Here is a 27,145-nt window from a genome sequence, read left to right as displayed (position 1 = left end):
TTTTTCGTTATTTTTATGTTTTTGAATTTTATTTTAAGCCGAAGACGCTGCAGAACTCTGATTTTAAGCGACAGCTCAGTTGAACAAAAAAAAAAAAAAACGTGGTATGGGCATGTCGGCTCTTGAATTAGGGACGGCTAAAGACAAATCATTTTGGCACTCTATTGGCCCACCAAAAGAAACTTCCTTCCAAGTTCCGACGGCCCACGTTCTGGTGACCTTAGGTGCTCGTTCAACTTTCTGAGTTCAAATCCGTCCCTCCTTTTTCTTCGGGTCACTGATCCTGGCGGATCGTCCTGCAAACTTTCGCGTTCTTGGGTTTTGGCGCTCGTTTATCGGATGTAGTAAGTTGTCCTTCATCTTTCCTTGTTTTGTGTCGTAGAATTGTGCAAGCCGACTGTCGTTTCACCCTCTTGAATTAGGGTTTGGCCTTTGTAGCGGGATGTGCGCTCTAAATTTCGTGACAAGTTTGAAATTGGAATAGCTTGTCGTTATTTCTTGGATCTATAATTTTCTCTCAAGTAATTAGTTTTGTGGGTATATTTGGAGTCGTATTTGGGGTTGGGCTTCTTGACTGGACTTTGAATGTCAGTTATCGTCAGTTTTAAGGTTACTGACCGTTAGGGTTTGACCTTTTTTGGTAAATTAAAGCGAGGGGTTCTCTTTTTTCATGGAATTCTTTTTTTTTTCACTTCTGGACTTATGTTATGTTAGCTGCTAGATGGGAAGAGTTCGTAGGATTCATAAGATAATCGCTTTTGAAGGTTTCTCAGTGACGTAGAATGGGTGCCCTAACGGAAAGTCGAAAGACATTCACCGATGTTTTCACCTTAAGCTGTTCTCTGCCTCCACCGTTATCTTCTGATTCAGATTACACCATCAATCTTCCGCCTGCAAAGAGAGCTCGAACTACTTCGATGCCATCTGCCCAGGACCAGCCAACAGTTTCTCATACTTCCGGAATTTCGATTATTAAGTCTCAAAGCTTCCCTGCCCCTTCACCATTGCCTCGGCCTGTCCATGCTCCTCAGAGAAATTCAAAATTTTCCCGCTCTTTGAATTTGGAAAGGAAATCTCAGCTAGAGGCAAGCCAAGTTCTCGGAAGTAAGGGAGTTGATGAGATGGGTAATGTTCTGACACAATATAAACAAGCTAAATGGAATGCTTTGCGTACAATCCCTTGGTTTCGCAAGCGTGAGACGGTGGTGAATGTGGATGGTAAGTCCACGGAGGATATAACTTGTGAAGCATTAAGTGTGGATGCCTATAAAAAATTAGTTCATAGTCAGGAAGATCATTCGGTTGTCTCTGAAAGGTCGCATGAAGTGGGGCAGTCTTCAAAATTAGTCTGTTCTCCTTCCCAGCCTCAATCCCCTTCTGCATCAGATTTGACAATATTGACTCCCAGGAAGGATGCTAAGGCGCAACTGGTACAGTATCCATCTTTTAACAGTGGGGAGACTGTAAACAGCACACCAGTGTACAAAACATTGCTTGAGAATTCAAGGGTTCGAAATACTAGATTGAACGACATAGATTTTGAACTCAGACTGAACGAGAAAAAGTTGTCTGCATTCAAGTTATTTTCCAAGCGTCCGGTGGAAGAAGCCAAAGAGGTAACTGTTTCCTACTTCCCCTCAGCTTTGCCCATGGTTATGTGTTTCTTAGTGTTGCTTATTCTCCTATTATATTTTGATGGCACCCGCTTGGTTAGAATCTGACTATGCTCTGTCTTTCAATAAAATCACATTTTTAATGAGGATTTCACGGGCTGTATATGAGCAGCCGTCCTCGATGTTTACACAGATTCTGGAAAAGAGGCATTCTTTGTTATGTAAGGTTTTGATTAACACATGATAACTAACCAAATTTTCAGATGGGGCATTTCCAAGGCAAAAAAATCACGTCTGTTAAGGAAATACGTTTCCATGATAGATAGTTTCCATCCTTGAATAGTATCCTACAACCGACATAATTTGCACACTGTTTTTCTGCTTAATCAATGAATGCCTGGACACTGCTAGCTTGATGTTGTTTCTCTTTAAAGCATGTCCAAATGGTCCTTGCCTGCTTCTGAAGTACCTCCATTTCCTACATTTTAATAAATAGCATTTTATTATTCTGGATATCCCTATATTTCATAAGCCAAATGCCTCTTCGTGTTTTTCACATTAGCATGGACCTATCTTGTTGTCCAAACTAAAGAAAACAATGAAAATACAACAAAGGTACCTTTGGAACATTGACATGCAGTAGAATTTTTTACGACTGCAGGCGTCCACCTGTTAAATAAAGAAAATGCAATTGTCTGGTCTGCCAAACACAGGGTTGAAGTGTGGCAAGATGAACTTATTACATAGAATACCAACCAACTCTCAATTTGGATGATTTACATTAAGGTTGCGTTTGGCACGGCTATTTGGAGCCTAGAAGAAGTTTTTCAATCAAGGAGCTAATTCTGGTGTTCAAAAGTGTATTTAATTAGTTTTCTCTGTGAAAGGGCTCATGTTCCAAAGAGGAGAAAACCACGTGTTTGATGAAGCTACAAAATGAAGCTACTCATTTTCAAAATAGGAGAAAATAAATCTTCATTTGCTAAATATACCCATGTAATATTACCAAATTTCATACATTATGCATATACCTCATTAAAATGGTTGATATAGTAAAAAAAAATCTCTCTTTTAACTTGTGCCCATTCATATTGTGTGAGACCCACCAGACAAATCCTACAAAAAAATGACTTGCTAATATGGTCTACATGTGTGGCTTGAGGACCACTAATTTTATTTTTTTTTCAATTAGGACCACTAATCTTAAAAATTTGTGGGTCCATAATCTAGCTTTTAAATTGGTTATGCAATTTTTTTATGGGTATAAAGGGTATTTTAGTAATTTAATTTTATAAATTGTCTTAATCTGTTATATTTATGTTCTAATATTTTATTATAAAACTTAAAGTTTAAATAGTGTATTTTACCTTTAAAAATGTCGTATATGCTATGTACTCTTGAGTTGTAAAATAAGAGTTTTTTAGTAATTTAACGTTAAAAAAGGTATAGTTGTAACTAAACCTGATACATGACTCTTTTCTATGTAATGTACTCTTTAGGATAGTTTTACCAACAACACTTCCCCTCCTAAAGAGGTCTTTACAAACAAGTACTCACTTTGAATGTACAAATATTCTGATTTTTTATGCCATTCATTGTGCATGAGCTGTTACATTTTGGAGTTTTCTGTCATAAAATTTCTTAACTGTTTTTGGTGTTATCTTATATGAAATTTCTCATTGGTTGAAAGTTCAGGATGTTACTCAAGAACTCTTTACTCCTCTTACAGAACAGGAAGAAGATGATGTTTCCTGTGCTTTGGAGTTTTCTGTCATAAAATTTCTTAACTGTTTTTGGTGTTATCTTATATGAAATTTCTCATTGGTTGAAAGTTCAGGATGTTACTCGAGAACTCTTTACTCCTCTTACAGAACAGGAAGAAGATTATGTTTCCTGTGCTTTGGACGGATATAACAGGTACAATAAATATCCTGTCAAAAAATATGCGAAGCAGGATCTTCTTTGAGAATTCTTTGTAGTAATTAGATAAGTTTTGAAATAGAAATTTTATGAGGTTTATACAGTAAAGTACTAGTGGCGTATTGATATTGATATAATTCTAATTTTCTTGTTTTAGTCGGGAACTATTAGTTACACATGAGAGCTCGAATATCGAAATTACCAGAGAAAAAATGCAGTGCTTGAGACCAGGTGCCTGGTTAAATGATGAGGTAATCTTTGTTTCTATTCTTCTTTGTTTTCTTTTTGCCTAGTATTCCTGTAATTGACTATATGTTATGAATGTTCACTACATGAAGGTGGGATATTTATGAAATCCCTATCTTAGAAAAATCTCTTGAAAAGGCCTTTATGGAGAGTCCTTTTTGAAGAATAGTAGGAGGCATTGTGCTTGGTTATCTTTCTAAAAGAAAGACTTGATAGTAAAGAGAGATTTCATCCAGTCCACTGCAGGGTTCAATGGCCACAGGAGGATCATAATTTGATATCTAAGTTTCAGTTCTTGCAGGTCTGTAGGTTTCTTATGAGTGATCATTTGGCCAGTCTCAGTATTTAAGAAAATTTTTTTTTTTTTTTGAACTAGGTTGTATAAACTATTAAAAAAGAGAATTACAAAAAATACTTTTCCTATTAGGAAAAAAATTTGCTTTTCAATTCAAATAGGAGCATTTTGATCCTGACTCCATAGGGGACTAATTGTTTCCATTTATCTTATGTACCAGTTAATTTTCCACTCTGATAGGCATCATTGTTTGTTTGCAGGTCATAAATTTGTATCTTGAATTGCTGAAAGAGCGAGAAAGTAGCAATCCTACAATTTTTTTGAAATGCCACTTCTTCAATACTTTTTTCTACAAAAAGGTTGGTATTCCACTGCTTATGTTAGGCGTATTATCACATTGAAGATATCCCCAAGCTGATATATATTTGTTTTGAAGCGGAAGATTTATCCATTATTTGACAACACTTGTGCAATTTTAAATGAAAGACATCTGAAGCTGAAAAAGTTTATGCTAATTATTGATTTTGTACTACCAGCTGATCAGTGGAAGAAATGGTTACGATTACAAAGCTGTCCGAAGATGGACAACACCAAGGAAGATAGGGTACGGCCTTATTGAGTGTGACAAAGTAAAGTTATTTAGCCCCTTCTAAACCCTTACATCCTTTCAGTTGTCTGGTTGAAAGAGTGGGTCTTGGAATCTTGACTTATGGGGTGATTCCCTGCAGATATTTGTCCCTATACATAAGGAAGTTCATTGGTGTCTGGCTGTTATCAATCTAAAGGATGAAAAGTTCCAATATCTGGATTCACTTGGCGGGCGAGATTCCAGAGTACTTAATGTGCTGGTATGTGGTTGATGTCTTCCATTTGAAGTATTTCACATCTTTTATGAGGCATTATTAGCTGAGTAGTTGGTCCTTTTGTTGTTATGAGGTTGAGTCAGTAAAGTGATCACTCTAAACTGATTTGTGAATTGAGTGTTTGAAATTGTCCTAAAAGCTCAGGCTTAAGAGCTTAGTTGTTACATGATTGATGTTACAATGTGGGACTCACCATGGCCCCACAAGCTGGTGGGACCCACCATGAGGTCGAGAGGTGTCAACAAGAGTCCTCATACAAAGTGGCTCTAGCTAAGAGATAAGGAACATGTGTTGGACTTAAATAGAAGATTTGAAGGTCAAGTTGGACCCACAAAGATACCACGAGCTGGTATTTTTATCTACATGAGCTGGAAGATCATGTGGGACCCCATAAAGATAAGACCAAGAGCTGGCTTTCTAGCTTGATTTACGTCCTTAAAGAAGGTGTTTGTAGTTGAGTGAAATTAGTCTCTTAAATAGATAATATAATCTTATCATAATAGGCTTATCTTAGAGAGTTCTAGTTAAAATGTAATTAGGAGTCCTAAGGTTAGTTGTACATGGACTCTATCGCCTCCTCAACTATAAATAGGGGTGATTGTAACTCGGAAATATCAAGCAAGTTTCTTATTTTTTTCTTCTCTCTCGTGTGAAGTGCTCTCTCTCTACTCTCCTTTATTTTCCTTCTCTTCTCTCTATACCCGAGAGCTTCTCTTTTTCCTTTTTTTTCTTTCTCTCTCCCCTTGCTTGAGGTATTATTAAAGGGGTCCTAATGTCAACATGGTATCAAAGCTACCAATTTAGGATCCCTATCATGCTCTATGAAGATATGATTAAAAACTGCTCATAGAAGGCTCCTTATGAAGCTAGATTGAAGCTCAAGAGATAAGTATTTATTTATGATATTATTAATTTTATGCTACTGGTTTTCGGTAGTAAGAAGTGGTTTAGAGATGTCCTTATGCATGTTTTCATCTTATGAAATTATGAAAATATATGCATCTTGGATTATCTTTGATTAGAAGAGATTATCAAGGCAGTTTTTGTTGGTTTGCACAATACTTTGATCGAGACCAGTGCATATTTGTTTTTTTTTTTTTATAAATATATGGGAACAAGATTCCCCGATAAAGAAGGATGATTTTGAGCCTTTTATGAGTCATTATCCCTTAAAAATACTTAGCGTTTATGCTAAGCATCTCCATTAACCAAGTTGGTTAAAGCCTTCCACTTGGTCATATTTTGATTACTTGATTGGAGAACTATTTTACTTGATTTGCCTACTATGGCTGAAGATAATATGAGTCACAAGAGTGACATACTCGGAATCATCACTGTACTCAATTTTTTTTTTTTAAATGATAATGATTTTTATTAAGACAAAAGCTCAAGAGAGTATATTACAAAGGAGGGAAGCCTTCTCAAACAATGAGAGATTGCTAGGAAGTTCCGAATTTTGTCAATTTATTAGCCAAAGAGTTGGCTGATCTAGGAATTAGATTCCAATTACAACGTTTAGAAGATACAATGTCAACAATACTATCAGTGATGGGCCAGTGGCGCCAAGGGGGGAAGCTGTCTTTGGAACACTAACTAATAACTGTCTTCAAGTCGCCTTCAATGATTAACTTGCCATGGAGACGATCCCTGAAGATTTGGAGGCTGAACAACAGAGCACTAACTTCAGCAGTATTAGAATTGACAATGCCCACCAGTCCAGCATAAGAAAGAATAGGGTCTCCATTGTGACCTCTGAACACACCACCTGTTCCAATTGACCCAAGACATCCAATAATACTACCGTCAAAATTTAGCTTTATGCAGTCGCAAGGGGGAGGATCCCAGATAGCCATACTTGAAGTTCTGCTGGGGCCAGACATATGAGCGATCAAATTCCAATTTACCCGAAGGGAAATCCCTGATAGAGTGGCAAAATCCTTTTTTGTATGAAACCAGCTCGAGATGAGGCCAACGGCATGAGAAGCTGTGTTAGCTTTGGAGTTGAATCTCCGGTTATTCCGCTCGAGCCAAATGCACCATGGAACATGCGCAAGACAGGCTGAAAGAATTAACTTGCCTAACCGAGGAAAGAGAATCCCTTGAACCATCTCAAAGGTGCCAAAGAGGTCTTGATGTAGTCCCACTTGGAGCCCAATTTTCTGAAAGATCTTCATCCAAACTTGCCACAAAAATCCAGAGTGTAAGAGGACATGTTGGACTGTCTCTTTGCACTCACCGCAAAGGGGACAAGAAAGATCGGGGGCAGTGAAGCCTCTTCTATGAAGGTTGTTTGAAGTAAGAATTTGTTCTCTGATGGTTGACCACACAAAAAATTTGATTTTGCTTGGCGCTGAGAGTTTCCAAGCCAAATTCGCCTTGTGCTCATGAATACTGTAGTCTTGCTTTTTGATATGAGAGTATGTCGAAGTGACAGTGAATCGTCCATTATTACTGGGCTTCCAAATCAGCTTATCAATTGAGTGCTCCCGGATAATAGTACTGCTGAGTTTGGTAAGGAGAGAGCAAAAAGCCAACAATTCCTCATCATTTAATCCCCGTCGGAATGGGAGACTCCACGAGTGATCACTCCATGAATCAGCCACAGAGCAAGAGAGGTCGCTTGCCATCCTATGCAGCCCCGGGAAGTCCTCCGAGAGGGATTGAGGGCCACACCATTCGTCTGATCAGAAGAGAAGGGTCCTTCCATTGCCCGTGTGAAACGAGGTAGCATCTCTGAATTTTGGAAGGAGCTTGAAAATTGATTTTCATATCGGAGATAGGAGGCGAGCAGCGCCGCCCTCTCTCCACCAGGCACCCGAAAACTAAAGGTAGAAATTCATCATATTCCTCCATAAATTATTATGCTTGTTGTTGAAATTCCAAATCCATTTGAGCATAAGAGCTTTTTTCATTTCTCTTGTAGGCCGGATGCCCAATCCTCCCATATTATGAGGCATGTAAATATTCTTCCAACTAACCAGATGGTATCTAAAGATGTCTTCTAAACCTCTCCATAGAAATCGTCGACGGATGACATCAATTTTGGAGCAAACGGAGGCCGGACAGTGCATGATTGGTAATAGATAATTTGGCAGTCTAGCTAGACAAGACTTGAGGAGAGTGAGACGCCCTGCTGTTGATAAGAGTTTACCCTTCCAAGTGGCTAGCCTTTTTTCAAATTTCTCAATGAGAGGGGACCATAGTACCGCTGAAGGCCGAGAATAAAAAAGTGGGAGTCCTAGATATGTAGCTGGCATATTTCCCACAGAGCTTCCCAGGTAGTCCGCCATATCCCGAAGCTCAGCTGGATCATTGTGATAGCCAAGAAGAGTGGTTTTTCCTCAGTTTATGTTATGACCGGAAGCCAATTCAAATAATCCCAGCACGACACACAATTTTCTGATTTGACCGAAGTAAATAGTATCATCCGCAAACTGGAGAATTGGAATATCAAAGGCAGTGCAATCAGGCGTGGGGAGGAGCCATCCCATGTTCTTAGCCGAGTAGATCAAGGAGGATAGATATTCTTCCACCACGTTGAAGAGTAGGGGGGAGGGGGTCTCCCTGTTTGTTTCCCTTGGTTCACTTAAAATACCCACAAATTGTTCCGTTGAGAAGGACGGAGTAGCTTGTAGAGGAGATGCAGCTTTGGATCCTGAAGTGCCATTTTTCTCCGAATCCCATCTTCCCTAGGAGGGTGTCTAGAAACTTCCAGTTAACTCTGTCAAATGCCTTTTCGAAGTCAAGCTTGAGGATGAATCTTGGGAGCTTTCAGACCTTGAAATGATGACTAAGTTCATGACATGCCATAGTTAAATCAAGAATGTTTCTTCCCTTAATAAAAGCACTCTAGCCATGGTGAATGGCAATAGGGAGGATTGCCCTGAGTCGACTAGCAAGGAGGCGCGCAATCACTTTATATGCACTGGTAGTGAGACTGATCGGCCGGAAGTCGGATGGGAGCTCTGCCTCATCTTTTTTAGGGATGAGGGCGATGAAAGAGGCTCCAATACTCCTATATCTAATGCCATGTTGATAAAAGGAGCGGGCCATGCTGAAAATGTCCTCTCTGATGAAGGGCCAGCAACGACGATAAAATTCCCCGTTGAATCCATCCGGGCCCGGAGCACAATCCAGAGGAAGACCAAGGGCTGCAATTTCAATTTCCCGACTAGAGAAGGGGAGCTCGATGAGACTAGCCGTAGCTGATGGAATAACCTGGAGATTAACCCTTTGGAAGAAGGGGCGGAATGGCTTGTGATCTGAGTATAAATCTGCAAAAAAATTCACCAGTGAGTCGGAAATAAGGACTCGGTCCGAGGTGGCCTCACCGTTGACGCTGAGCATGGCAATGCTGTTGGCCATTTTTCGTGCAGAGGCGACTGCATGGAAGAATTTAGTATTAGCATCCCCATCGGAGAGCCATTTGAATCTTGTATGTTGCTTCCGGTGCACTAACTCGGTGTGGGCTGCAATTGCCCTTGAAGGGCATACCTCTGAGAGACTTTTGGAGAAGAGAGACCTCTGACTTCCTCCTCAGAGTCGAGAGCGGCTATCTGAGCAAGTGCATTGATTCTCACAGCCGAGGAAGATGCCTTTTTTTCGGAGGCCCAGGACCTCAACAGCGGTTTCAACATCTTGAGCTTGATTGGGAAGGTCCACCCGCTCAGGCCAGCAATGGTCATATTCTCCCAAAAGGATTGGAGAGATAAATCAAAAGGGGGGGGGGGGGGGGGGGTGGAGGATTCTCGTGGCAGAAGCGAGTGACATTGAAGTCACCCACAAGTATTAGAGGAATAGGCCACATTTGACAAGTCCTCAATAGATCCTCCTAAAATAGGTCTCTCATGGTGTCTTGTAGGGCCGTAGACACCAACTAAGCACCAAATGTTCCCCAAACCTGTCTCGTAGGTTGATGCCTAGGAGTAAGAGCCACAACAACGATCAAGCACCTCAGTAGTACTGGTGTCCCACATAAGTAGGATATCGCCTACCGACCCCACTGCATCCACTGAAGCCCAGCCGGGCTCCTTTAGGTGCCACAACTCATGGATGTATCCAAGGGGAAGAGAAGCCACCTTGGTTTCTTGGAGAACAACAACATTTGCCTTGGTAGAGGCAAGGAGGTTCCGAATGGAGGCGCGACTACGTAAGGACCCAATTCCACAGACATTCTAGGAGAGAATAATCATTGATCATTATTCATCTTCTTCGACTTCTTAGATGGGTGATTATCTCCCGGGAGAGGCTCCGTGAAGACGGTGCCCATCACCTTGGCAAGTTCCACTATCTGGGCCCAGGTTTCTAGGTCGTATTTGTGTTGTTCTGACTGGAGAGCTGCCACAAACACTTGAGCTCGTTCACCCGGCTCTGGAATGATGAAATCTCCCGTCTCTGGGTTGCAGGGGTATCGAGTGATGGCACTGGGTCCTCCTTGTAGAAGTTTGTCTCTGTTGACTTCTAGCTCGGTGCTAGTAGGTTACAACGGGAAGGGGAGAATTGTTTTGCATGTGAGCACAAGGAGCACGCTCACTACTTTTGGACTGCGTCAGAGAGGTAATTTTCAGGGTGGGGATTTCTCGAGGGTAAGCAAGGGGGGGATTCCAATATCTTTCTGGAGTTAAGACAGAGGGTTGAACGACATCTGGATCTGGGCCAAGGGTATTTTTTGTGGGGGATTGGGTTGAGTGATGTGTCAGATAAGTGGGGGGGAATGCCAAGAGTCAGTGAGTATAGTTCCCATGCCAGCTATAAAGCTGCCTGGAGGGGCTCACATCTGCTGGGAGGGGGTAGAGTCAAGAGGTGCATTTCCCAGCGCATTGATTGGCTGTGTGATTTCCCGATGTTTGATTGTGCTTTCGGGACCACATCTCTAAAATCATCCATCATAGCGCTGCTAATACGGATCCAGTATCGCGCTTTATCCACCATAACGCATTTGAAATATTGCCCTTCACATGGGTGAAGAGGATTGATGAGGATCCGTGCCTCATCCAGACGGTGCCAGTGCTTTGTGAGTGGGTCCAAAGCAATGATAAAGCCAAACTCAGACCCAACTCTCAAAAATGACCGCTTTCTGCCATAGCTCGACAGGAAGCCTTGTAACTATGACCCATTGGCCGTACTGGCTGGAGGGTGCCGAGGGGAGCCACTCTGAGACCCCAATGATGCCTGAGCTGGTGTGGGGTATGATGGCAAGAGCCGTAGAAGACTTTGAGATAGGAGATTTTGGGAGTGTAAAGGAGGTGAAGTTCGTCAATCAGCCAGTGAAGAATGCTGGATTTAATGACGTCGGGGGATGTTTGGATGAGAATGGAGCGAGTCAAAATTCTGCCTCATCATGGAGAAGGTTTGGTGGGATTTGGATGATTTCGGATGTTTTTGTGGGAACAGGGGGGACTGAGGTATGGTTTTGGGGCAAATCAGGAATTTTCGAGGAGGAGGGGGTGCTGTTGGGAGCAGGAGGGGATGTCATGGGGGTGTTTTGGTGGCGCTGGGTTGCGGGGAAGAGAGGTGGAAATCTTACTCTGGCATCACCGGGGAGGATTGGTGCTTCTGCTGTGTCTAGCGTCGGGGAGAGGCTCTAGAGTGCCACGGCTAGCTCATTCTAGCCAAAACCCGAGTTTGTGGCCTTGGGTATGAATAATCTGGGTAAAATGGAGGTTCCTCTTCTGTGGGTGACCTGACATTCTCGACGACCACGGAAGGTAGTCACTGAGAAGAGAAAAATCGAGTCCCGTGACCAGACCACGGGATTTCTCAGTTTCCGTGGTAGCTCTCTGGAACTAAAGCCTGAAGTTGTGTATCGCTTCTACTGGGACGCAGATGAATGAAAGTTTTGATCCGTTGGTTGAGGAGATATGGGTCACCGGACCAGATTTTCGTACAACTCCTTAACACTAACTCTGGATTTTCCGTAGCTGAAGCGGAAAAGATTATTTCGCTTCTTTCGGCGAGAGACCGTCGTCCAGCCAACTTCGTATTCCTTCGTCGAAGTCTCAGAAAGCTCGTCGGAGTGGTGGCAGGACGGATCTGACCGTCTGTGGGTTTTTCTTCCTCGCCGTGGAGAGACATTTCCCTCCATTTCTTCTCGTTGCAGCATCATCGCGTCTTCTACCGGCGTCGAAAATGCTTGCAGTAGCCTTGCCTGAGTGGCGGTGGTCGTCGGGGGTGGTTCGGTCGCCGGCTGTAGGGACGATGACCGTCAGGGGAGCTTTCTCTCCCATTTTAGGGGTTTTGTTGCACGTTAGCAGTTTCGAAATAAATGGCGCACGATATGATCGTTAACGGCACATGTTAAGCGAAAAAATCGCCTAAATCGCCCCTCACGTTCGCTCGCTTGCTCAAATTTTTTGGGGGTATCAAATTTTATGAACTGGTCCACATCAGTTCGTCGGTTTCTTATCACAAAGGACCTAATTGGTCATCTCACCAACCATGGACCACATATTGATGAAGATGATATATTCTATACCAAATGGTTAAAGGAGGATACATTGGTTATTAGTTGACTTATCAATAATATGGAGGATCAAATTTGGGAGACATGCGCCAAGTTGTATTCAAACTCCGACAACTTATAAAAACCATATGATATTTTACAACGGATGCTTACCACCAAACAAGGAGACAATATACATTAATATTTGGCCCGCTTTCGAGGCTTTCTTCAAGAATGGAAACTTGCCCAGCCAACCTCTACAGATATCTCTGTCCAACATAAACAGAAAGAAGCCTTGATTACTGCCATATGCCTTGCTAGCATTAAACCACATCTTGAAGTTGGTAAGACTCACCTTCTTAGCTCTTCCGCGGTTCCCAGTTTTGATGATGTATGTGCTACACTTCTCCATATCCTAGACGCTTCTCCCTCTACCACTGAAATACCATCCGCTATGTACTCTGGACATAGGGGAACACCATCTGACCAAGGCCGAGGCCGAGGCAGATTTTATAGAGGAGGTAGAGGAAGAAGTGGAAGGACTGGTTTTGACCGAACAGATGGGAAGGAATGCAACCATTGTAAGGGATATGGCCACACTAGAGACACATACTTTCACCTGAAAGAATGCTCTATTTGTGGTAGATTGGGCCACTCTCGCTAAAGATGTTATAAAGCTAATGAGAATAAGGCTAACCAAGCCTTAATGAGTGATAAAAAGGTAGAATAGTCTACCACAACAACTCCAAAACATACTTTTATTGATGAAGACTGAACTATTCCAGAAAATGAAGACCATGATGGGGTCCTCCCCAAGTACTTCTTCACCCACCACTGTCACCACCGCTTCAGGCATGTTTAGCCTCCTCTTCAACCTGGATAATTGACTCAGGAGCCTTCGAGCATCTTATAGGTAACAAACATCTACTATACTCAGTTTCTCCATGTCTTTCACATAAATTTGTTACCATTGCTGATGGTCACAAACTAAAGTTCAAGGAAAAGGATCCACTTTTGTTACACCATCACTTCCGTTCACTGATATCCTTTTCATTCCTACTGTCCCTTTGAATATTTTATCGGTTAGTCAGCTCACCAAACATTTTAATTGCAATATCACTTTCTTACCGACTTCATGTGTGTTTCAGGATCTTACAACGAAGAGGGTGATTGGTGGAGGCCGTGAACAAGGGTGACTCTACTTCCTGGATGTGTCACAATTAAATACTGCATCCACCTGTGACACTGAAACTAGGTTATGGCACAACCGGTTTGGACATCCGTCCGCCTAATCTCTTCATCATATTTTTCCTAAAGCACGGTCAGACCTTCGTTGTGAATTATGTCAAATGAGTAAACATCAGAAGTCTACATACTCACTTCATCTAGAAATTAAAAGTCTCTCCTTTTTCGTTAATTCATAATGATGTATGGGGACCCTTGAGTGTCTCCAACATTTCTCAAGTGAAATATTTTATTACATTCATTGATGCCTTTACTCGTACCACTTGGTTATTTTTGTTTAAAAAACGTTTTGAATTACCATTGATATTAAATCTTTTCATGCAATGGTACTCACTTAGTTTGGGCAGAAAATTAAAGTCCTTCGGTAAGATAATGCCAAAGAATACACATCCAAAGATCTTGACTCGTATTGTCAGGAAAATGGCATTATTCATCAGATATCATGTGCCTACTCCTCTCAACAAAATGGTGTAGCCGAACGGAAGAACTGTCATATTCTTGAGGTAGCTCGCGGTTTACTATATGCCATGCAAGTTCCATATTTTTATTGGCCACATGCAGTTCTTACCGCATGTTTTCTTATAAACTGGTTACCCTCTTCCGTTGTTGGTAAAAAATCTTCCTACTCTCTATTATTACCTGATGATGATATTTTTTTACTGCCCTTGAGAGTCTTTGGCTGTCAATGTTTTGTCCATATTTCTTCCCCAAAACACAGTAAACTTGATCCTAAATTTGTGAAGTGTATCTTATTAGGCTACTCTCGCACACAAAAGGATTATGTTTGCTATAATCCTTCTCTTCAGTGTTTACTTGTGTCTAGGGATGTCACATTTTTTGAAGACTCCATATTATTCTGATAATGCTCCTCTAGGTTTATCTTCAGTACCAGGTTCTCCTCAACCGGTTGTGCCCCGTGTTGCAAAAACTACGCAGCCCCTAGAAACACTGGCTGACACTACACCTATTGAGTTGTCGGATCCTACCGAGGTAAGTCCTTCTCCGATTATTTTTGGCCCAGAATATGATACTCGTCCTATTGCTGTTAGGAAAGAGCCCAGATCATGCACCATGCCTTCTACTTCTCATCCAATAACAAACTTTGTGTCTCATCATGGTCTATCCCCTGTTTGTTGTCAATTTCTATCGACTATTTCCTCCGTACCTATACCACATTCCTATCAGGAGGCTCTCAAACATCTAGGTTGGGAGGTGGCTATGGATGAAGAAATGCAGGCCCTTTATTTATTTTTTATTTTTTGAAATGATGCTGATTTTTATTAAGACAAAAGCTCAAAAGAGCAAATTACAAAGGAGGGAACCCTTCCCATAGAATGAGAGATTGCTGGGAAGTTCCGAATTTTGCCAATTTATTAGCCAAAGAGTTGGCTGATCTAGGAATGAGATTCCAATTACAATGCATAGAAGATACAATGTCAGCAATACTGTTAGTGATGGGCCAGTGGCGCCAAGGGGGGAGGTCTTCTTTGGAACACCAACTAATAACCGTCTTCGAGTCTCCTTCAATTATTAACTTGCCATGGAGACGATCCTTGAAGATTTGGAGGCCGAACAGCAGAGCACTAACTTCGGCAGTATTAGAATCTGCAATGCCCACCGGACCAACATAAGAAAGAATAGGGTCTCCATTGTGACCTCTGAATATACCACCAGCTCCTACTGGACCAGGACATCCAATAGCACTACCATCAAAATTCAGCTTTATGCAATTGCAAGGGGGAGGATCCCAGATAGCCATTCTAGGAGCTCATCTAGGGCCAGACATGTGAGCGATCAAATTCCAATTTTCCTAAAGGGAAACCCTTGATAGAGTGGCAAAATCCTTCTTTGTATGAAGCCAGCTTGAGATGAGGCCGACGGCATGAGAAACCGTGTTGTTTGGGGTACTAGCTTTGGAATTGAATCTCCGGTTGTTCTGCTCGAGCCAAATGCACCATGGAACATGCGCAAGACAGGCCGAAACAATTAACTTGCCCAGCCGAGGAAGGAGAATCCCTCGAACCATCTCAAAGGTGCCAAAGAGGTCTTGATGTAGCCCCAGTTGGATCCCGATTTTCTGAAAGATCTTCATCCAAACTTGGCACGAAAATCGACAGTGTAAGAGGACATGCTGGATTCTCTTCACACTCACCGCAAATGGGACAAGAAAGATCGGGGGCAGTGAAACCTCTTCTATGAAGGTTGTCCTAAGTAAGAATCTGCTCTCTGATGGCTGACCATACGAAGAACTTGATTTTGCTTGGCGCTGAGAGTTTCTAAGCCAGATTTGCCTTGTGCTCATGAGGACTATAGTCTTGCTTTCTGATATGAGAGTAAGCCGAAGTGACAGTGAATCGGCCATTATTACTGGGCTTCAAAATCAGCTTATCAACTAAGTGCTCCCGAATAATAGTACTGCTGAGTTTAGTAAGGAGAGAACAAAAAGCCAACGATTCCTCATCATTTAATCCCAGACGAAACAGAAGACTCCACGAGTGATCACTCCATGAATTAGTCACAGAGCAAGAGAGGTTGTTTGCCACCCTATACAACCCCGGAAAGTTCTCTGAGAGAGATCGGGGGCCACACCATTCGTCCGACCAAAAGAGAAGGGTCCTTCTGTTGCCTGCGTGAAATGTGGTAGCATATTTGAATATTGGAATGAGCTTGAAAACTGATTTCCATATCGGGGATAGGAGGCGAGCAGTGCCACCCTCTCTCCACCATGCACCCGAAAACTGAAGGTAGAATTTCACCATATTCTTCCATAAACTGTTGTGCTTGTTGAAATTCCAAATCCATTTGAGCATAAGAGCTGTGTTCATTTCTTTTGTAGGCTGGATGCCCAATCCTCCCTTATTATGGGGCATGCAAATATCCTTCCAATTGACCAGATGGTATTTGAAGGTATCTTTTGAACCCCTTCACAGAAATCGTCGACGGATGACATCAATTTTGGAGCAAATGGAGGCCAGACAGTGCATGAATGATAACAGATAATTTGGAAGCCCCGCCAGACAAGACTTGAGGAGAGTGAGACGCCCCGCTGTTGATAAGAGTTTACCCCCTCCAAGTGGTTAGCGTCTTTTCAAATTTCTCAATGAGGGGGACCATAGTGACGTCGAAGGCCGAGAATCAAACAGTGGGAGCCCAAGATACGTAGCTGGCATATTCCCACAGAGCATCCCAGATAGTCCGCCATATTCCGAAGCTCAGCTGGATCAATATGATAGCCAAGGAGTGGTTTTTCCCCAGTTTATGCTTTGACCAGAAGCCAATTCAAATAATCCCACCACGACACGCAATTTTCTTATCTGATCCATAGTACCAACCTCGTAGCAAATAGTATCATCTGCAAACTGGAGAATCGGAATATCAAATGTTGTGCAATCAGTCGTGGGTAGGAGCCATCCCATGTTCTTGGCCGAGTAGATCAAGGAGGATAAGTATTTTGCCACCACGCTGAAGAACAGGGGGGAGAGGGGGTCTCCCGGTCTGATTCCCCTAGTTCCCTTAAAATACCCGCAAATTGTGCCATTTAGAAGGACGGAGTAGCTTGCAGAGGATATGCAACTTTGGATCCAGAAGCGCCATTTTTCTCTTAATCCCATCTTCCCCAGGAGGGTGTCCAGAAACTTCCAGTTAACTCTATCAAATGCCTTTTTGAAGTCAAGCTTGAGGATGAATCTGGGGAGCTTTCGGACCTTGAAGTGATAACTAAGTTCATGACATGCCATGGCTGAATTAAGAATGTTTCTTCCCTTAATAAAAGCACTCTGGCCATGGTCAATGGCAATAGGGAGGACTGCCCTGAGAAAACTAGCAAGGAGGGGCACAATCACTTTATATGCACTGGTAGTGAGATTGATTGGCCGGAAGTCGGATGGGAGCTCTGCCCCATCTTTTTTAGAAATGAGGGCGATGAATGAAGCTCCGATACTCCTATATCTGATGTCATGCTGATAAAAGGAGTGTGCCATGCTAGAAATGTCATCTCTGATGAAGGGCCAACAACGACGATAAAATTCTCCGTTGAATCAATCCGGGCCGGGAGCACGATCCAAAGGAAGACAAAGGGCTGCAATTTCAATTTCCCGCGTAGAGAAGGGGAGCTTGATGAGACTAGCTGCAACTGATGAAATAACCTGAAGGTTACCTCGTTGCAAGAAGGGCCGAAATGGCTGGTGATCAGAGTATAAATCTGCAAAAAAATTCACCAGTGAGTCAGAAATAGTGGCTCGGTCCGAGGTGGTCTCACCGTTGACGCTAAGCGTGACAATGCGGTTGGCCCTTCTTCGTGCAGAGGCAACTGCATGGAAGAATTTTATATTAGCATCCCCGTCAGAGAGCCATTTGAATCTTGCACGTTGCTTCTAGTGCACTAACTCACTGTGGGTGAAGGACTGCAATTGCCCTTGAAAGGCATACCTCTGAGAGACTTCCGGAGAAGAGAGACCTCTGACTTCCTCCTCCGAGTCGAGAACGGCTATATGAGCAAGGGCATCGGTTCTTGCAGTTGAGGAAGAGGCCTTCTTTTCAGAAGCCCAAGACCTCAGTAGCGGCTTTAGCATCTTAAGCTTAATTGGGAAGTCCCACCCTCTCGGTCCTGCAACGGACATATTCTCCCAAAAGGATTGGAGAGATAGATCAAAAGAGGGGTCCGCCATCCAATTATTGTTGAATCTGAAAGGGGGAGGGCCCCAACTGCCAAAATGGGTATCAATCATAATCGGCCAATGATCAGAGACGACTCAATTGAGCATTTTGCCGGAGACATTACTGTAGTGCTGAAGCCAATCATTGCTGGCTAAGAATCGGTCCAACTTTGAGAGGACAGGGGGTTGCCTACCATTTGACCAAGTGAAGGTCTTCCCAGATAGGGCAATCTCGTCCAGGTCCCAGCTGCCAATAAAATCAGCAAATAGCCTCATGGAGGTAGTGATTCTCCGGGACGGCAAGGATTTCTTGTGGCAAAAGCGAGTGACATTGAAGTCACCCACAAGCATCAGAGGAATAGGCCACTTCTGACAAGTCCTCGATAGATCCTTCTAAAAAACGTGGCACTTGTGGTGTCTGGTAGGGCCGTAGACACCAACTAGGCACCAAATGTTCCCCGAACTTTTGTCTCGCAGGTTGATGCCAAGGGAGTAAGAGCCATTGCAACGATCAAACACCTCAGTAGTACTGGTGTCCCACATCAGTAGGATACTGCCTGTCGATCCACCTGCATCTACTGAAGCCCAGCCTGCCTCCTTTAGGTGCTACAACTCACGGATGTATCCAAGAGCTAAGCCACCTTGGTTTCTTGGAGAACAACAAAATTTGCCTTGGTAGAGGCAAGGAGGTCCCGGATGGAGGCGCGGCGGCGCAAGGACCCAATTCCACGGACATCCCTTTATGAAAATCAGACATGGGCTCTGGTCCCACTTCCTTTAGATAAGAAGCCCATCGGTTGTAAATGGGTATTTACGGTGAAACACAATCCGGATGGGTCCGTGGCTCGGTTGAAAGTTCGCCTGTGTTCTAAAGGCTAGATACAATGTTATGGCATTGATTATGAAGAAACCTTCTCTCCAGTGGCTAAATTAAACTCTGTCCATTTGTTATATCTTTGGCAGCTAACTCTTCCCAGTAGGTCTATCAACTTGATGTCAAAAATGCTTTTCTGAATGGGGATATAAAGACATTTATATGCAGCAACCACCTGGGTATGTGGTTGAGGGGGAGTCCGTATGTTGACTACATGAATCTATTTATGGTCTCAAACAATCGCCTCGTGCGTGGTTTGATTTTTTTTGCCAAACACTCATACGGGCCAGATTTCACAGATGCTCTGGAGATCACTCTGTCTTTATTAAAGACACACCGAAGGGTAAGGTAATTCTAGCCGTATATGTTGATGACATTATTATAACTGGCAGTGATCTTGTGGGCATCCAAAAGACAAAAGAAATGATATGTACTGAATTCAAGACAAAGGATCTCGGACTACTCAAAGGAAGTATGTCCTTGACCTACTGGAGGAGACCGGAATGTTGGGATGTAGACAAGCAGAAACTCTTATGGACTCGAATACAAAATTATGTGCAGCTACTGGAGAAGAAGTAGATATCGGAAAATATCAAAGATTGGTGGCAAGACTTATTTATCTCTGCATAACGAGGCCAGATATTTTATATGCAGTCAGTGTGGTAAGTCAATATATGCACAAACCACAACTCATGTCATTGGCAAACACTAGAGCGGATATTACGATATCTGAAAGGAGCACTAGGAAGAGGGTTCCTCTATAAAAATCATGGACACTTCAACATCGAAGGATTCTCAGATGCAGACTGGGCCGGATTCTCGGATGACAGAAAGTCTACTTCGGGATATTGTACGATGGTTGGAGAAAACTTGGTTACATGGAGGAGCAAGAAATAGAATGTAGTTGCAAAGTCTAGTGCAGAAGTAGAGTACAGAGCCATGGCACACACAGTCAGTGAACTCCTGTGGATTAGATCTCTCCTAACTGAACTGGGTTTTTACAAAGAAGCTCCTATGAATCTAAATTGTGATAATCAGGCTGCAATTCACATCACATCAAATCCAGTATTCCATGAGAGAACAAAGCATATAGAAATAGACTGTCACTTCATACGAGAAAAATTTACTGCCGGCATCTTATCTCTCCTGCATGTATCTTCATAGAACCAGGTTGCAGACATTCTCACCAAACCAGTCACTCACAAAATTTTGTCCAACATTTGCAGCAAGCTGGGCATCTATTATGTTTTCTCACCCCCAACTTGAGGGGGAGTGTTATAGTGTGGGACCCACCATGGCCCCACAAGCTGGTGGGACCCAGCATGAGGTCGAGAGGTGTCAACAAGAGTCCTCATACAAAGTGGCTCTAGCTAAAAGATAAGGAACATGTGCTGGAATTAAATAGAAGATTTGAAGATCAAGTGAGAACCACAAAGTTCTATCTACATGAGCTGGAAGATCATGTGGGACCCAAAAGATAAGACCAAGAGCTGGCTCTCTAGCTTGATTTACGTCCTTAAAGAAGGTGTTTGTAGTTGAGTTAAAATTAGTCTCTTAAATAGATAATGTAATCTTATCATGATAAGCTTATTTTAGAGAATTCTAGTTGGAACGTAATTAGGAGTCCTAAGGTTAGTTGTACATGGACTTTATATCCTCCTCAACTATAAATAGGGGTGATTGTAACTCGGAAATATCAAGTTTCTTTTTTTTTTTATCTCTCGTGTGAAGTGCTCTCTCTCTACTCTCCTTTATTTTCCTTCTCTTCTCTCTATATCCGAGAGCTCTTCTCTTTTTCCTTTTTTCCTTTTTCTCTCCCCTTGCTCGAGGTATTATTCATGGGGTCCTAAATTCAACAATTGAGTGCTATCAATATGTCTGACTCTAGTATTACCATGATATGCCATGATGGTGCTGTATTGGAGCTAAAGTCCTTAATCGAAAAGGACTTGCTCCAAATTTTCTTAGTGCGCTTTTGTAGGGATCGGCTTAGTAATGTTGCTATACCAATGGGAAAATATGAATAGACACAATATTTTGATAATGCTTGTTAGATATGTGCATTTTGGCATTTAAATTATTTTTTATCTCATTAATCCTTGTTACATGGTTCTATTTTTGTGTATAGTAACATGAATGAAGGAATATTGTGTGGCATATTGTTCTTAACTGGATCGAGTGAATGATAACCAATGAAAAAATTGGCTGGTGAGGACATGCATATACATTTTATTGTGTGAACTAATGAGTTTGTAACCTTTATTTTCTCCATTCATGTTCAGCAAAGATTGTACAGCGAGTTTGTTGAAAAGTTTTAACTTCCTGACTCTTGTCATGTCAAATTTACTGCATCTACTTCTTCATAATCCATCCATACAATGAAAACAATGTTGAGTTTATGTTCTACTGAACTAAAAGATACAATTTCATCAACTGGATGTGCTTCATGAACTTCAATTTGCGAAGTATAAACACCGCCATTAATTTTTTCTCATGATATAGCAAAAATTTGTCTGGGGAAAGAATTAAAAAAGCTACTTGTAGCTGCCTATTTAGTCTAGAACTTAGTTTGAGATTTAGAATCTTGTTAGTGGAGTAGGATATCTTTTCTTCTGTTTGTGTTGTTGAGCTCTATCTCTTGTTAAGTTTTTGTTTCTATTTAATGGGGTTGGTTGCTTCCCTGATTCTGCTAAACGAATTGCTGTTGCATGAATGTGTTGGCTCCTTTGTGAGATCCCTCCTTGAGCTACTAGTTCCTTTTTCTTTTCTTTTTTTATTTGTGTGTGGGTGGTTCAGAGCACACTTTTTTGGCATCGTATTAGTAGCAATGTTTAGCTCATAAATCTCATGTCTTCTTCTTGTTTAACTTTCAGAGTAGGTTAGTGAAACTCTTAAAAGTACAAAATCACAGAATGAAGAGGTGAAAGGGTTTTCTTATTGCGTTTTAACACAATGAGAAAAATATTTTATTAAGAAGAAAAAGGTACAGAAGACTCCTGAGGTAGAAAAAAAAATACTAGGGCTGAGATACAGCAAGATCATAGGGCCCAATCTCTGCAGGTAACAATAGTGCCCATTTGTTGTTTTACTGATTTTTGTCTCATTTGTTGTTTTTGAGTACTATAGGCTAAATATTTGGTGGACGAAGCACAGGATAAGAGCAATAAGGATATTGATGTGAGTTCTTGGACGCAAGAGTTTGTCAAAGATCTTCCAGAACAACAAAATGGGTAATTTCTTTTATTTTCGTTCTGCTGTGTTTGTTTCCATGTCTTTGTCAATTACATAGTGGTAGTTCCTACTAACACACTGTGTATTCCGACTACATTGTTTTCTATATTTGGGAAGAGAACTACAATTTCACATTGAATCAGCTAACATGACATGAATGAGCCACTCGGTAAAATTGTTGTTGGAATTGGACTAGATGGTTTGGACACTTGCATGAGTCGAGCTGAAATTGTCCCATTTTTGGAGGCTTTATGGTGACTCTTCTTTTCATTTTAAGTTATTTGGATGTTTTGTATGTCAAACGACATATGGTTGCAAACTTAGGTTTTCTGATTTGCAATTGCCTGAGATTCTGAATTGGAATATCAACATGCAAATTATTCAATTTACACGTCCCATTCAAGCTATTATGGGGTATATCTGGGTGCCATTTAGTTGAGCCAGTTTGCAAGCTGCTTGGGCTCAACTCGGTTTAACCTCGAGTTAGCTTGATTTATTCCAAGCTTGAACCAAACTTAAGCCTTAAATAAGGCTCGTTTACTGAATTGAGCCAAGCTCAAGCATTTCACTCGGTTTGAGGCTGGTCACACAGGCTTGTAATATTTTAGCATTAAATCAACTACACATCAAGCAAAATCCTTCCCAAGAGCATGTAAAATTTCACATAAAGCATTAAGTACTGCACACTGTCGCTCAGTCATTGTACTATTATGGAGAAAGAAAAAAACATTAAATGCAATCACTCAGTCAGACTGTTAAAGGAAGAAAGAATAAAATAAACAAAGAAATGACCATTTAGAGATGTTTGAAATCCTGTTTCTGCTTTTGCTCCTTGGGAATAGAACTTGTAGAATTTTTTCTTTCCTCATTCTACCTTCTCGTTTCCAATCCATCACTGCCAGTGCTTCTTCTTCTTCTTCTTCTTCTTTTTTTTTCTTCTCTTCACTGTGGAAACAGAGGGGAGGGATGCGACCTTCCCCCTCTATGCTTTCTTAAGCTCTTTATTTGGGTTGGTGCTGCCACTGAGAGGCACAGCCACCCCTTCCACTAGTGTGAAGGGGAGGATCTTACACTCCCTCTCTTCTCTCTGTCAACATTGGGTTTCCTCTCTGTTTTGACAAAGGGGAGAGGGAGGGGGAGTGCGACCCTCCCCTCTCTCTGCACAGGGGTGGGGCAACTGGCCTCCCCCTCGGGTTTCCAATCGAGCTGGAGCCACTGGACTTTTGTTTGCCTCCCCCCCCCCCCCCCCCGGCAAATATGTTACTCTTGTTGGTTACATCAGTGTATTGTCAATTTCAGATCGAGTCAGATGGGCCAGTTCGCCTATTCACCAACAAGTTGCCAAACCCAAGTGGGACTTCCCTCTTCTTCATTTTGCATTGAAAAGCAAAGAAAGTAAAAAAGCAAGGACATTTTTAATCAAAATTCTCTATATTCCTCGTGTCGAAACCTAGAAACTTATAATCCGTGTACCTTAGTATCCTGAGAATTCTACTACGTTTAATTCTGTGACTTAAAATCATCTTAACCTGAGGCATATAGCATACCCCCAGAAAACTAAATGAGCTTTCTTAATTGTGCAGTTTTAGTTATTCTATTCAACATTTCATTTTAAACTCAACTGCTTTTTATGCTCTTTATTATTTGGATCAGTCTGACTGAACTTGTTGCATTATCTATTCAGTGACCATTTCTCCTATCCAAGTGGTGACTTTGTGATATTATATTACAATTATTTACTTCAATTTAAGCTAAACGATTTTGGGATCTGCACTCTGTGCCCCTTGCCTTAGTTTCTTTCTGGTAATGAAACTGTGCAAATTGTTTCAAGAAGATTGAAAGTTGTAGATTGTCAAGATATTTCTGTGGTTGCGAAGCTCTGGATATGGGAATTTCTGTGGTTGCCCAGACAGTGAGAATTTCTTTGTTATCTCAACAGGTGGGATTGTGGCATGTTCATGATTAAATATGCAGACTTCTACAGCCGAGGTTTAGGCCTTTTTTTCAGTCAGGTAAGTCTTATGCTTGTTTAAGTGTAATGCCCGGTTTCTAAGGGGCTTAGGGAAATGATCCTTTCTATGGACTTCCGTCAGCTAGATGATCTTCATCTGTCAAGATGTTGATATCTTACACTCTTGATTGTATTTGGATCATGATGGGCATCTGGTGTGGAGGGTACATTTATGCATTATTTAGTGGGTTCACTTTGTTACTCTGGGCCACTAACTCATGTGAGTTGTCAAGTTTTTGAGTCAAAGTGTTTGATCTGATTATGATATTCTTTATTCAGGAACACATGCCGTATTTCCGGAGGAGGACTGCCAAAGAGATCCTACAGTTGAAGGCTAATTGATATTTGTTGCCTGGTGGTGGTAGTAGTTGCTGTTGGATGCAAAAATGTACAGGAGATGTGATGTGAGGTGATAACGTCTTCAAACTGCTGACTCAAGTCCATGCAGTACACCGTTACAGCAACTATAATTTCAGAGAGCTATATTTGTTAGCACTCTGCCACTGGAGTTAAAATCGCAGGAGGCTGCTTTTTCAGGAGGAAAAATTGACGTGCTAACTAAAATTTACTCTTCTCCTGCAATGGTAGCAAATTGAAGAGATGGTGGCAAAGGTAGTTTCTGTATATTGCCGTTGGTGTATGCTTTGAATTGATGATTTTGGCTTGAGAGTTCTTCCTCTTCTTTGTGTTTAATTTCTGGGTGGGAGGAAGATCTAAGAATGAAGTCGGGTTTGTCAGAGCAGGCTGATGGTGCGTGCTGGTGATTGTCTCGTTGGTCTTTATATCATGTTCTAATAGATATCTGTAAAAGAGAAAATGTGTCTAGAAATAATTTTGATCGAATTGAACTTTATTTTTGTTGCCACTTTCACTCACTCACAAATTAAACATGTTGCCTTCTTGCCCGACTTTTTAAGTGATTGGGGGAAGAGTTGAAAGGACTCAACTTTTGCTGTGGGGTATTCATATGTAACTCAAACCCTGGATTTACGAAAACCAAGCCAAATGAATCTGTACATATGATCCTTATTAGTCATTCAGGTCCAACCTACACACACAAAGAAGCATATGGAATTGAATCAAAATCTTCAATTGCAACATCTCTCATGGCGGTTTTTCTTTTGCCATTTTATATGTTAAGAATGAAAATATTAAAATTTATTCTTTTATTAGATTACATGTTGATAATTTATAAAAAGTATGCAAGTATATCATAATGCAATTTTATGTTTTTACCTGAAACATACAAGGAATTTTACTTATTTTATTTATTAATGTTAGAAGATATGATGTAATTAGGATGTTATTGATGTAATTAGTTCATTTTTTTTCTTTTTTTCTCTTATTAGGTTGAAGGGTATAATTATAATATTATACTTTTATCATTTATAAATAGAGTTAAAGGATACAATGTAGGGATACACTTCCATAACTTCATTCTTCGTCATCTTTTTCCTTCCCAATTTGTGTTATTCTTCATTTTTCATGAGGTAATCCATAGAGTCCTAAAAATCAATATGGTATCAAAACATCGATCAGTATTAGATAGTTACGAGTTTTTTTTTTTTACTTCACTGTTTTTTTTTCTTCCGTTGGGAAGCCTCCGAAGCTGGTAATTTTCTTATTTCTGAGTCACTCTGCCAGATCAAAACGGGCTTGAGAGATTGTTCCACCATCGACCTGAGAATCATATTGATACTGTTAACTCAGGTTAACTCAGTCCGTTAACCTGAAACTCAAAGCAGTTGCTCTTCTTTGATGTCCTTGTCTTCATGGCAATCACCTTTGCAGGCAAGTCGATCACCGGTCTGATGCGCTTACGTCCGGTCTAAAATGGAGGAAGCTCGTGGGCGTTTCCTCTGCATAAATTAAATCATGTCCTCCATTCGCCATTGAACTGTTACTCGAATACAAACTGATAAATTGATTTTGTTGGCACTCTGGTAGTTCTCTAGTATCTTTGTCGTCAAAATTTGCTCACCGTCTTCACTGGAACTTGCCATCACCACTGTCTTTGTTGGCTGTCATCATTCGGACGTTCACACCGACAGTTCTGGTTCTCAGGTGTGGTGAGCGTGGCGACATTAGCTAATCGCTACTCGCTTGTGGTCTCATACGTGGTGTCCAGCTCCGTCTCTACGAGTTATATTTCTCTATCACGCTGCTATCCGGGAAAGTTACCAATAAATTTCCGTTCCAGCATTGACAGTTTCGACTCCAGCAAATTTCCAGCACATGATTGTTGTTTCATCTAAAATTAAGCATCTCTACGGGTGGTTTATTTCTGGAACATTACTGATTCGAGTTGACTGCTGCAATGTCCTATTGCCATAGCTCTGATTGCCGTCCAAAATTGATGTTAATCAACTTGCTCTGTTTTGCTTCATCTAACCCAAGACTCCGAGACAATCATGACGCATGGTTGTAACTTGCTCTGTGCGGTGGACGCGTTGTGCTTTTGTATCCAGCAAGTCCAGTTATTCCAATTGATTTATTTCCAACACTACTTCGCTTGCTCGTCTCCTTGCACCTGCTTCGTTGAGGTTTCTGGAGGACGAAAACCCTATCTCTGGTTTTCAGCTCGGTTACTGCTGGAAGCGAGAGTTTATGTTTCAAAATTTAATCTGCCGAATTAACATAGCAAACCAGCGACCTGAGCATTGCTTACTGATTCTGTTCCGCTCAGGTCAACTTGGACAAATCAACTCGGACCGTTAATTACATCCAAACAAACAAAAGAAATGTAGTCTA

The 27,145-nt window shown here is 41.5% G+C and overlaps 1 protein-coding gene across 6 annotated transcripts; it reads left to right on the top strand.

Moving 5' to 3' along the window:
* The first annotated feature begins 210 nt into the window (after positions 1 to 210).
* LOC137958440 (ubiquitin-like-specific protease ESD4) lies at positions 211 to 25,424 on the top strand. 6 transcript variants are annotated; one of them, XM_068805453.1, is made up of 10 exons: positions 211 to 344; positions 765 to 1,616; positions 3,451 to 3,530; positions 3,691 to 3,784; positions 4,335 to 4,433; positions 4,611 to 4,703; positions 4,803 to 4,922; positions 22,279 to 22,382; positions 24,323 to 24,395; positions 24,674 to 25,424. In XM_068805453.1, the coding sequence occupies exons 2-10, from the start codon at positions 783 to 785 to the stop codon at positions 24,734 to 24,736; spliced, it is 1,560 nt and encodes a 519-aa protein (XP_068661554.1). In that variant the 5' UTR covers positions 211 to 344; positions 765 to 782; the 3' UTR covers positions 24,737 to 25,424. The 6 variants fall into 6 exon arrangements, 3 of the variants coding, with proteins under 3 accessions (XP_068661554.1, XP_068661553.1, XP_068661555.1); XR_011113988.1 differs by lacking the exons at positions 24,323 to 24,395; positions 24,674 to 25,424 and adding exons at positions 13,527 to 13,699; positions 22,031 to 22,212 and having other exon boundaries at positions 211 to 1,616; positions 22,306 to 22,375; XM_068805452.1 differs by having other exon boundaries at positions 211 to 1,616.
* The last annotated feature ends 1,721 nt before the right edge of the window (positions 25,425 to 27,145 follow it).

This window comes from Aristolochia californica, unplaced genomic scaffold (genome assembly GCF_029961685.1).
Source record: "Aristolochia californica isolate CCGP_79_NKW_82.1479 unplaced genomic scaffold, dmAriCali1.0.hap1 SCAF_3, whole genome shotgun sequence".
NCBI lineage: Eukaryota > Viridiplantae > Streptophyta > Magnoliopsida > Piperales > Aristolochiaceae > Aristolochia > Aristolochia californica.
The sequence above is the reverse complement of the archived record's forward strand: the minus strand, read 5'-3'. Positions and strand labels throughout refer to the sequence as shown.